The 12,478-nt window shown below is 34.2% G+C and overlaps 1 protein-coding gene across 2 annotated transcripts in view; it reads right to left on the reverse strand.

The window, feature by feature from the left end:
- Positions 1 to 544: 544 nt before the first annotated feature.
- LOC126277948 (hemicentin-2) overlaps positions 545 to 12,478 on the reverse strand; it is a 634,557-nt gene continuing 622,623 nt past the window's right edge. The window contains exons 13-14 of one of the 2 annotated variants that reach the window (XM_049977544.1): positions 7,548 to 7,907; positions 545 to 4,667 (exon numbers count right to left, since the gene is read on the reverse strand). In XM_049977544.1, the coding sequence (XP_049833501.1) occupies positions 4,498 to 4,667; positions 7,548 to 7,907 (530 nt within the window). In that variant the 3' untranslated portion in view covers positions 545 to 4,497. The remainder of the gene's footprint in view (positions 4,668 to 7,547; positions 7,908 to 12,478) is intronic. The other variant, XM_049977545.1, reaches the window with a different exon arrangement.

Below are 12,478 nucleotides of genomic sequence, written 5' to 3' on the forward strand. Positions count from 1 at the left end.
ATACTAGATTCATGAGCTTACAGTTTTTCTACCTGTAGTGAAGTAATTATCAGCACCCCACTGTCAATATCAGAATCAAAAGTTAAGTATCTAGCGTGTAACCTTCTGCCACAATTTCTTTAATGTTTGAAATATGCTTCAAAAATCACCAGAAGCAAACTACAGATTTGTTGGATTTTAATTTCAATCACAGTTCCATTTGTAAATTATCATTACTATGTCTACCCACCATATAAACCTAGTATATCGTGTTAATGGTTTGACTGCTGATAAGAACCAAAATCAGTCTGTGGTCTTAAATCTTCAAGAAAACAAGTGTAGAAACAGAAATCCATAAAAGGCATGGCTAGAACTCTAAATGCAGCAAACCTGCTCTGAACTAGCTAAAAATGTCACATAGGCTAATGGCCAACTGCCACAATCTGTTGTTGGTAAAAAGAAAAAAAAAGCTGCCATGCCAAAAATGACCATAACAATTAAATAGTTCACATCCATGAAGTTAATATCTTTTGTACAATAAAATAGAGGAATGAAAATGCAACACTACACATATAATGTATTTATTGCAACATTTCTGTACAAAATAAATCTTATGTTTATTTACACATTTGTTCAAATATTGAACACATTCAAGCTCAAACAGATGAATTATATAAATGTTAGTTCATTGAAATTTATTTTATGATAAATGAAATAAGTAAGGAGCCTCCAATTAAAATGTACAGTATGGATACACAAAAGATAAATGCAATGCACACTCATTTAACAAATATTCTGAGCTGTTAGCAAAAACACGTTTCCAATATATACATTTTATAGGCTTACAATTCCATTTGAAAATGGTGAGATCATACAAATTATTTAATTTCATTGAGCATTAACTAAAAAGCAGACTGAAAGGGGCAAAATAATACAAACAAAGTTGGACGGTGGGTATTTTTCCGCTTCCATTCCTCATTTTCAGTTATACTAGACTTTTAAATGCAAGTGAATGTAGCAATCAAAATGCACATTTATTTCTTATGCTGAAAGCTGAATAAATCTGTTTCTCTCAAACATACATTAACATCCACAACTTATGAAAGGTAAGAGTAGTGATTGCATACATAAGAACTGCAAGCTTAAATAAGAAAAAAACTTTAGCATTGCGATTTTGTCTTGGGTTCCATTTGAAGATGTGACAGTTTCCTAAAGAAGATTTAGTAAATAATTAACAACTGTTTATTAACTTGTTATGTAAGCCACTCTTGCTCATCATTTCATTCTGTTAACAGTTTTGCCTGGCTGATAAAAAAAAGTGACCATCCTGCAGGCCATGAAAATGTAATTTATTATTTAACGCACAATACATATAAAAGTAATAGTTGCTTGCCCATATGAGGAATAGCAGCCATTGCAAGCAGTTCATAAAAATAGCAATGGATCTTTCATTGTACCCAAATCTGATTAAATGTTACATGCATTATGAAACTGTTGCAAGATGAAAAGGTGGAGAGACACCTGCAAATATTTTGAAGAATATTTCATATCCTCCATTTTCCATACATGTAATCTGAAACCCACTAGCATTGTGTGTATTTCTAAACCAATTCACAACATACCATGCAAATCCCTTTGCTTGAACTATGTAATTCATCATAAGTTGTCAGCCAAGTCTGCAGTTAAACTACAGTATTTTCCTTCTTGTGCTTCTGGTATTAGCAAAGGACCATAAACTCTTGCTATGTTCTAAATTATGATTCACAATACTGACAATGAAGAAAAGATAAGAAGGTGATTGACATTAGGCACATTTATGCTTCCCAGATATCATGTGACTCAAGAAACAGATGTTTTCATTTTCCTTTTTCTTCATGCAAATGATTACATACAGTTTTTACTGTGATGCATATGCAAAGAATAGTGTCCAAGATCTTCCTCATATATTCATTCTCATATCCATATTGGATCATATGAACATCATGAGGAAACTCACATGACAAAAAACATATTTTTGGAAGTAAGTGATCAGTGAAATGAACACTTAATTTTCTTCACATTCATCATTTCTTTGTTTACAGGTGCGAAAATGTACACAAGAGAAATCTGTGTATCAAATTTTATGCCACATCAAAATAAGCTTCTGTTAAACCCAATGAGTTGCAAAAATAGTGTTTCAATATTAAACATGAAATGAAGTTATCTTTTATTTCCATTTGAATCAAATTTTTCATTGTCAGTAATTGTTTGGGAACAGGACAAATTGTATCCAGAGAAGAATCTTTCTGCTCTCCAAATCCTATTCACAATGGAAAATTTGATATTGTGGAAACAGAAAAGAACTTCAGTCATTTGTTACTGCAATGTGTCACTGTCCATTACTAAAAAGATATAAAGTTCCCAAAATATTTTATGTGTGATATTATTTTCTTAAGTACAACAGTTCCCTCTCCATACCTCTAGAATTTTCAACCTAATACATTCCTTTTTTACATCTATTTACATACAATAAAGGGCAAGGTTAAGATTCTAGTTCATTGACTTATAACTCCACTGAAATTATATTCCCACAACTTAACCTTTTAGCAGACAGGCTTAGTCAAGACAAATTCTGTGCAATTACAAAAGCATCACAATTAATTTCCTTTTTGCCACCATCAGTATTCGATGCATGCATTTCTCGAGAAACTAAATATTTTTGTGTTGCTCAGAATACTAAAGTTTACTGAAATTTTTAATAAAAAGTGTCATCTTCATATTTTTGGAAATGAAAAAAGTTGATTCCATAACTAACTGTGAGTTCTGATATTATGAAACAATTATACATTTTTGAACTGTTGATGCAAGAAAAAAATCCACTCTTGTTTCTTTCAAAAATGAGATTTTCATGGACATTTTTGCAACTAGTTCATTTGAATTTTTTTAACTGTTTGCATATGAATAAAAATTCTTATAATTCATTTGTTATAATGACAAGTGAGTAGAAGATTGGTCAGTTTCAAATGAAATGAACAGATGTAAATATATATTCTCTCACCACACAGACGTAGTTACTGGACTAAACTTTTCCAATAACAATGACCAACAAATTGCAATATATGTTTTTAGTCATCAGAGGGACACTGCAGTAAGCATCAGATCAATCCATCATTCACACAATAGTGGCAAATTTCATACATTATTAGATGTGTGATAAGCCTAAGTGAAAAACAACAGTGCAATATCTACTTGTTATAATGGTCCCAAGACAAATTGTGTTTCAAATTATTAATGGTAACAGATGTGAAAAAGGATTTACATCTGGACATTTTACATGGCACTTTTATATTAAATAATTTGCTAAAGCAGCTGGCTTTTCTAAGTATTTTGTGTCAACATTGATATACGCAGAAGGTGCATATGTTGTATTACTTTGAATACTGGAAGTAAAAATGACACTTCTTTCAATATTGTGCTGTTTATACATCACATAAATTACAATTGTTTTACTGATTTTTCAGTTCATGGTACGAAAAAGCTTCTTCAACAATTCAATAGATATCTTCTTTCTGCACTTCTTGTTAAAACACAAGACAAATCAGTTATTTTCTTCGATGATCCTGATCAAACCATCATTTTTTTCTGTAACATCCTAAGGCAGTAACAGTTTATTTAGTTGCATTCTGAATGCCAGGAAATGATATGGAGCCATCAATTGTTTAATTTCATCAATGAGGTCATCACATTCCCTGGAGTTACATGATATGTCTTTCAGACAAATTGAGGCTATTTATGACTGAGAAATTTCATAATAAAGGCTCATAAGCACCCACACAGACTTAAAAATTCAGTTCAGTCTCAGATTATAAGTTTTGTCTGACACTTAACCAGCTACCAGGGCCTAAGAGCTCAGATTTCAAGGAAAACAATCATAGCTGTGTCATACGTGCACAAGTATTTGCTCATTTTCCTGTTTCAAAAATTTATACAGGTATGTACATTAAAGGACATCACAACAGCACACATTTCATTCATACACACTATGACATAAAAGTGGAATGAAAGAAATATTGTAACAGTATTCTAAAATTCGTTAACTTTGGTGGTAACATTTGAAACAAAGATTATTTGATAATTTGTACCACATGCAGTTACATGATGGAACTTCAGGGTGTGCTAGCTTGTAACATAGCACCCCATGTGGAATTTAATAATTTGTTCTGGCAAATATTTTAGTAATGCTTGATCTCTTCTGACTCACACTTCCAGTAATTCTTCATATTGACCAGTTGCATGTCTCTCACCCCCTCCCCGTCCTCTACCTCTGTCTCTGTCATACATACATATATTCACTTACTCTCCCATTCATACTCTCTCTAGTTCTCTCTTTGCACTCTACGGGTGCCTGCATTTTTGCACTCTCACTTATAAAGGGAAGGTCATATTTGTGTCCCATCATGGACTTGAAGTCTCTTGCTCTTCTATGACTCTTGTAAGTGTACGGTTTGAAGGCCACGGATGGACTTCTTGAACATTATATCACACGATTATTTCACGTATTACCCTCCTGTTGCGGGAATTTGGTGTGGAATAGCCACTCTCAAGGCTTTCATCAAAAGACAGAGATATATGCTGTGGTTTGCTGTCATCACAATCCATTTGATCCATATATGGATCAGGCAGACCACTGACATCATGGTATGGAGAATCTGTAAAAGGAGACGATACAATGTGAGTAGCAAGAAACATTACATATTTTAAATTTAACACAGTAATCATAAATTTCTAACTGAGAGGTGATAGTGAAAAGTTTCGTGATGAGATAACAAATTGTTTCAGCACATTCTCCTTGTTTCAGCATGTTCTCCAAGCAAAGCTTACTGCTTGTTCTCAATTTCTGAACAGCTGGTCTTTCCAAAAAGTCATATTCTCCCAGTGTCAACTGTACTTTGTGCCTCATTTGTGTAAGAGATATATTGTTTGCTGACCATAAATTAGTCACAGCTTGCACCACAAGCCTTGTGCACTTGGTGAACATACTGACTGGTTGAAAAATTACACAACATATTAATGAAGTTGTACCATTTTATTTCATAAAGTTGGGCTGCAGTGCTAAGAAGATGTAGTAATAGTGTGTGTGTGTGTGTGTGTGTGTGTGTGTGTGTGTGTGTGTGTGTGTGATGGAACACAGAGAGGTCATTGTCTCACCAGAGTTCGTTTTCATGAATTATAAACAGTACATGAAAGTCAAAGTACAGTGTAAACAGGTTCAGATATGAGGAACTGAAAGCGAAAAATTATGCAAAATGGTGAACAATGCACTGTATGTTTAGAGTAATTATCAACATGGAAGATAATTTAATAGTGGCCTTAGAATCACACAACTTTTACCCTTTTTCTACTAGGTCAACCTTATAATATGGGATGGGGCAAAATTACTGACAGCGGGTAGCTGAATGCCCTTCTTGACATCATAACTCCCAACAGGACAAAATCTGTGTACCCCATCTGTCCGCAGCTACAGTAAATCTCATGTTCAAACATGAGAACATTTTCTAAATGTTTGCATAGCATGTAACTGAGATGGGATTTGGGCACCAGCTCAGTATTTGCCCAGTTGGATGTGGTCACCCATCCAAAAACCTCACCCAGGCTTGTCAAATCACCAGCCCTCATCGTTAATCCACAATGCAGATTTGATCCAAAGTTGGTTCGCCTCCATGAATCCTGGAAGTGGTTCTTTAACATGTCATTGAAATTTTGAACAGAATATTCTGATAGACACTCATTCTTCCCAAAGATGGGAAACAGAAAGACGTATTTCACACCTGTACCACAAAATAAGTACAATTACATTTTTTTACCTGTCATCTCCAGGTTTAATGTCAGTATGAGACTGTTTCCTTCTTTCCTTCTTGTGCTCTTTACCCGGTTACTGTTGGATTGGGGCTCGGATGGCACTTCTCCAATTTAGCTATTATTATGATTGACGTCACCACTCCCAGAAGCATTTTAAAGCTACTGCCAGCTCTTCCCTGGAGAGTAATCCATGAACCTCTACTGTTTGCATCTAATTTGGTCAAATTTGACATTGTTTTTCAAAGTGTCTGTGAATATGAGACTCTTTATTGCTTTTAAATAACTTGTTCTTCTGGACCAATAACTATTATATTTTCATCACCAACATTTGTAGGCTTAACAAACAGCAATGGAAATTCAGAAAGTTACTCATTCAGTCATGAGCTATGACGAACTGTTACTACATATGGGAATCAGTATTCTTAAGTAGATCTACTAAAGGCCTACTTGTAATGTCTCTCCATTAAGCCATTTATGTGGTCCATGCCATACAAAGACTTAACAACATGCAAACATTCAAAGCAATTATGCAAAGCAAATTTAAAAAAATAGTAATGTAAAATGTGGCACACTCTGCTATTCAACAACAATTTATTGATTTTTGTGTAGATTAAAATCTCACTGAAAGGCTGCAAGGGTGTAAACCAGGAAATGTGATGGAAGAACCATGAGTTATTCTTCAAGACATCTTCCGGTTATTTCAGTTTTTTACCAAATATGTGGAATTCATATCTGTGCTGAATGATATTAAAAACAGTATCATGAAGGAACAAATTCCATTTTCTCTTATCATTTTTGGATTTGGAATGTGTATGCTTTAAATGCATCTTGTACTAATGACAATATAGCAGAGATGCTGACTCGCAGTTAGGCATAACAAAAGAACTGTCACAAATGGTGCTTTCAGTTGCCTGAGACTACAGTCATGTGTATGTGTTGCAGATGCACACGTGTGTGTGTGTGTGTGTGTGTGTGTGTGTGTGTGTGTGTGTGTCTACATCTATTGTTGACAAAGGCCTTAATGGCCAAAAGCTTTATTTATTTGTGAGATTCTTTTTGCTGTGCCTATCTGCAAGTCACCATCTCTGCTATTTCGAGAGTAGCAACTTTACTTTTCATAATATTATTAAATTCCATCCTGGATTTTCCATTGGTTGTTATACTAATGATCATAAATGTGAACATTAATTTGCACAAGTTAGGCAGCATGCAGTACGAATTATAGGTAACAAGTGCATTTTTACAACTAAGTGAAGTATGCTTAATTTTCACAAGTGTAATGTAAAAATATTACTTAAACAAACAGATTTTGTAAAATCATGCAAGTGAATATTCTAGTAGTTGACTAGTAATCTAATCATGTCATTTTGCAACACTAAAAGAAAATAAGTTGGGTATCATATTGCTGTCATACGAGAGTAAATGAAAATGTTGCAGTACAAGAAGAGAAACCACATTTTTTCAAAGGAAGGGAAATGGGAAGAGTTTGGGAAAAGAAGGGCTGGAAAAAAGAATAGGAAGAAGTTTCAATCTTTTCTAGAAAGATTTGAATATTCACGTTTCTTCAATGGACATTTATTTGTTTATGTGTTCTCTTTCTAATTCCTTGGCTTATCCTGGAGCCACCTGTTGTTACCAGTCATTTCTTTTATCACTTTAACACATTTGCATCATGTTTAGATAACTGCACATAATTTGCTTTAGGATTATCCAGATTATTGAATTCTCACCGAGGTGCTGATCCATCCTCTTCTTGGATTTGTGGACAGCTGCATAAGGATCATTGTTGAAATCCTGTGGCCTTGGAGGGTTGCTTGGTCCATGATATTCATGTTCAGTTGCTGAAGCGTGTGGGTAAGGTGCATAATCATCAACACCCCCATAACCTCCATGTGTAAGGGGATCATAACCATAAGTATTCCCCCTGTCTCCCATGCGTTGATGCAGTTCAGCATTGCCACCATTAGCAGCTCCACTGTTGTTATTTGCCTGGGCTGCCATCTTCATTTGCCACAAAGAATCCTGTGAGTTGACTGAACCTCCATTGTTAGAATTGGAGTAGCTGTTGTCCATATAGCCCATATTAACCCCTGTGTATAGAAAATAAAGCTAGTAGCTCGTTATCAGCTTACAACATATAGCAGTTCTTGAACAACTGAAGATTTCATATGTCCTACATTAAATACAGTCTACCCACACAGTTTTAGTTAAAAGAACTAAATGCCACAGAGAGGAAACATTATCCACAAGAAATCATTCTAAATGTGCATTCCATCTGAAGTTTGCCTCTAAACTCTGACGCAATTTGGAGTAAGTCTTTGATGAAAAGATAAATTATGACAGGATGCAGATTACTCTATGCTGATAACACATTATATCTTCAGATGACTATCTCAATCAAAAGGGAAAAATTCTAAAAAGAGAAGCACAAGGACAGATGGTAATTAGATCATAAGATCTTTGTTCTTGTATATATTGTCTCAGGTCATATTATTGCCACTGTTCTCCCTCATTTTATCCTGAAGACAAAGCACTTCATGTCCAAACAGAGGAGCTGCCCCAACTAAAATGATGACTAATTTATTGCCCCAGATTCAGTGTACATACAAAAGCAATGAACATCTGCACAGATGGAAAGAAATTTTGTATTGATAATCACAAATAAATACAATTCCTGTCGATACTGTCTTTCTTTCACCTGCTATCTGACTTATTTACTTTTCTTTTACCAGGCACTTTTTGATTAATTTTTTGGTTTATTACAATTCCTTTTCACACAAAATACCTTCTCTAGCATTATGAAGATGTTGATAGCCAAGTTACATAAAGGGAAAACTAAATCTAAAATAAAATCTAAATTCACAAATAAATAAAACTCACATGCATATGCACAGTCAGTGATATACATGCAAAGCATGACATCATAACTTACAGGATTATGAAATGAATTAACTATTCATGCAAGTAATAAACTTAGAACATACACATATTTGCTGTTATTAGGACAGTTATGAAAGTTAATACATATGTTGCCTATATAATGATTTAAGAAAAGATATGTGCACTAAGCTCCAAAATCCCATGGGCTGTCCATTTATTACATATGTACCATTTTTTCATAATCTTAATCGTAGCAAGACAAGATTGAAATTCAAATTGTTGGAAAACTTTATGAAATTACAATTATTTACAGTGATAAACAAATGATTTATTCATGCCAACTGTAAAGACCTCAACACAGTTAACTTGAATACACTTTTCATTAGCAATGCAAGTCTTTTTGCTGTGAAAGAAATATGTGGTTTGAATCATCCATCTATGTTACTGAGACTTCAAATTGTAAATGAAATTAATTCAAAAAGGCAATTCTTTTAACATTAAAATGCCTGTATCATTTGAATAAACACCATATCCCGTCTACTACCCTGTATCAAAAAGATGTTATTGCAGATAAGTAATGAATTAAATAGAAAAAACAGCATGCCTCAGTCCTTCCATCTCTCCCTTGGGTTTCCTATATATTCATAATGAAATCTGCATTTGGATGTCCTATCTTCCTTTATTGCAATAACTATCAAATTTTGTTAAATGTAGAACAAATAAATCATAATCCTATGTAACATGATGAAGGTGGGATGGTGGGACTGAGGATGGAAGCAAAAAATAAGCAATGATCTTTGTTTATTATGCCCACTCTACAGCAGCCCTACATGTACTACTTAATAAAGAAATTTCTCATTTGTTACAGCTTCAGTGCCCAACCAAACAGTGAACTGTTGAGACACAGACAGGCACAGAAAAAGGACTGTTAAACACGTAAACTTCCGCCCACATGGCCTTTTTCTGAAGCAGACAACACACATATTCTCACAAACACAACTCACACCCTGACCACTATCTCTGGCTGCTAAGGGCGAACAGGCCTTGGCAACCAGAGACAGTGTCTTGTGTGTGAGTTGTACTCGTGTGAAAACGTGTGTTGTCTACTTCAGAAGAAGGTCATTTGACCAAAAGTTTACTTGTTTAACAGTCTTTTTTCTGTGTCTGTCTGCATCTCAACATCTCCACCGTCTGGTGAGTAGCACTCTACCCTACTCACTGCCATTATTCCATCCCAGATTTTCCATTGTTTCATTGATATTATAGTCACAAGAGGTTTGCATAGTATACCACTTGTACATTTCTCCACATTTAAATCATGTTGCCAACCTCTGCACCACTTTGAAATCCTGTCAAGATCTGTCTGAATATTTGTGCAGCTTCTTTCAAATAGTACATCATTATAGATAACTGCATCATCAGTGAAAGCTTTGATGTTGCTATAAGTACTGTCCGCAACACTAAGGATTCTTTCATGCCAGCACTTCACTTAATTACAAGACAATTGAGAGTTTCACCATTTCCCCTTTTCCTTTGAAGACACATTCAAAATCTGCTGCATTCAGACAAATTGTAAGAAAGTTAAATTAAGGACACGTCCTCAGAGACCAAATAGAAAAAATATTATAAGCAAAAACATTAATATACATTGCAGAAATGAAAAAAAGATTCATAAAATGAAATCAGTGTATCAACAGACTGAGGGAAACTTGGTTAAACAAGTAATCAATTATATACCAATAGGAAAGAGGATAACTGAGGAACAAACGGTTTCAGTGACACGAAACAGGCTCTAAGCTTATTCCATGAAGTGAAGAAGAAGAAGACAAAGAAGTTAACATATACACTCCTGTTGTTTTTTCCCCTTGAGAAAAGAGTCCAAATTTAGGTTTCCCATGAATGTTAATTTTATAGTGATGATATATTATTTCTCCCAGCATTGAAGGGGAAATCCTGTTGTTATATTGTTTCTGCAGGACTAATTGACACAGTCTCCAAGCTAGTCTATCCTGTGAAAGCCTCTTCATCTCTGCAGAACTATTGCAATCTAAATTCATTTGAAAATGATTAGTCTGCACAAACTTTGACTCCACATGGTACCGCTGTGCAAGGTAACTGCATCATCAATATATATAAAAGATAATGTCCTGACTGACTACCTCATTCACAGGCTCATCATTACCCAGCCCAAACCACTAAGGACAGAAACTTGAATTTTGGAGATGATGATGATCTTATACTGTAGGCACTGTTTAAGAAGTAATTTTTCAAAATTCCACCCCTAAGATATTCAGTGGGAGTTGAAAAGATTTTAGAAAAACGGCAGTTTTGAAGCTAGATGTATGAAAAATGGTATTTGGTTTCTCAGTCTGAAATAAAGAAATATGTGTTTGAGCACTTTTTCAAAACTGGGGTGAAAGTTTTTTTTAAAGTAAATCATTATTAATGGACTACTAAAATACTTTTAAAGCTAGATCTATGAAAATCGTTATCCGACTTCTCAGATATTAATAAAAAAAAGTATGTGTTTTCAAAAATTCAACCCCTAGGAGGGTGAAATAGGGGATAAAATATTTTATGAAAATATTTCTTTATGAAAGTAGTTTTAAAAGCTAAATCTACAAAAATTTGAATTTGGCTTCTGGGTTAGTAACAAAAAACATGTGATTCAATCTTTGAAAATTCGGCCCCTATTACAGTGAAATAGGGGATGAAAGTTTTTATGGAAATATTTCTTTACACAAGCATTTTTGAACCTAAATGCATAAAAATTTGTGTCTGGTTTCTCTGTTAGAAATACAAACATTTGCATTTCAATGTTTTTTGGAAATTCAACCTCTAAGAGGGTGAAATATTTTGTGAAAGTATATCACTGTGAAAGCATTTTTCAAGTTAAATCTCTGGAACTTGATTTTTGGCTTCTCAGTTAGAAGAAGAAAAAAAGTATTTCATTGTTTTTGGAAATGCAACCCCTAAGGGGATGAAATAGGGGATGAACATTTTTATGATCATATTTCATTACCAGTATATTAAAAACTTTTTAAAGCTAAATATATAAAAACTGTTTCTCTTCTCAGTTAGATATAAAGAAAAATGTATTAGGCAGTGAAGTTTCTACAGAAACATCTCCACAAGAACAGAAAAGGCATGATTAACATAATCTCAGACTTCAGCTAGCAGAATCACTTTTTGATCAGATGTACATTTGGAAAAACATTTCTTCGACTGCCGTAATTAACATGAAAAGTTTAGAAAGTGTTGAAATTTGTGAACAACACAAGAATTCAATTAAAGAAAAAGAAAAAAAAAGTCTATGGACCATACAGTCTATATGAGTGAAGTAGCAGGCACTGAGCTAGTATTATTATCAGAAAGGAAAGGAACACAGCAATCAGTCACAATCCCATTGGCTTTTTTCATTATTCTCACACATCCAGATTTTACTATAAATGACCATCTTCAGTGCATTTGAAAACTCCCAGCAGTACATGTCACCATACAACTTTTGTTGGTAAACTCGTATAGTGATATGTATTCTGGAAGTTTGTTGCATTATATCTCACTCAAATGCACTGAAAATGGATATCGCTGAAATCTGACTATGCAAGAATTATAAAAAAAAACCAGTGGGATTGTGACTGACTGCTGAATTCCTATTCTTTCTTGGTCTGTCTCCATAATTTCTACCCCCTTCATAACCAACTTATCTATTTCTTGATGCCTCAGGATGTGTCCTATCAACCAACCCCTTCTTTAAGTCGAGCTATGCCACGCTGCTTTT

This window comes from Schistocerca gregaria, chromosome 6, assembly GCF_023897955.1.
Source record: "Schistocerca gregaria isolate iqSchGreg1 chromosome 6, iqSchGreg1.2, whole genome shotgun sequence".
Lineage (NCBI taxonomy): Eukaryota > Metazoa > Arthropoda > Insecta > Orthoptera > Acrididae > Schistocerca > Schistocerca gregaria.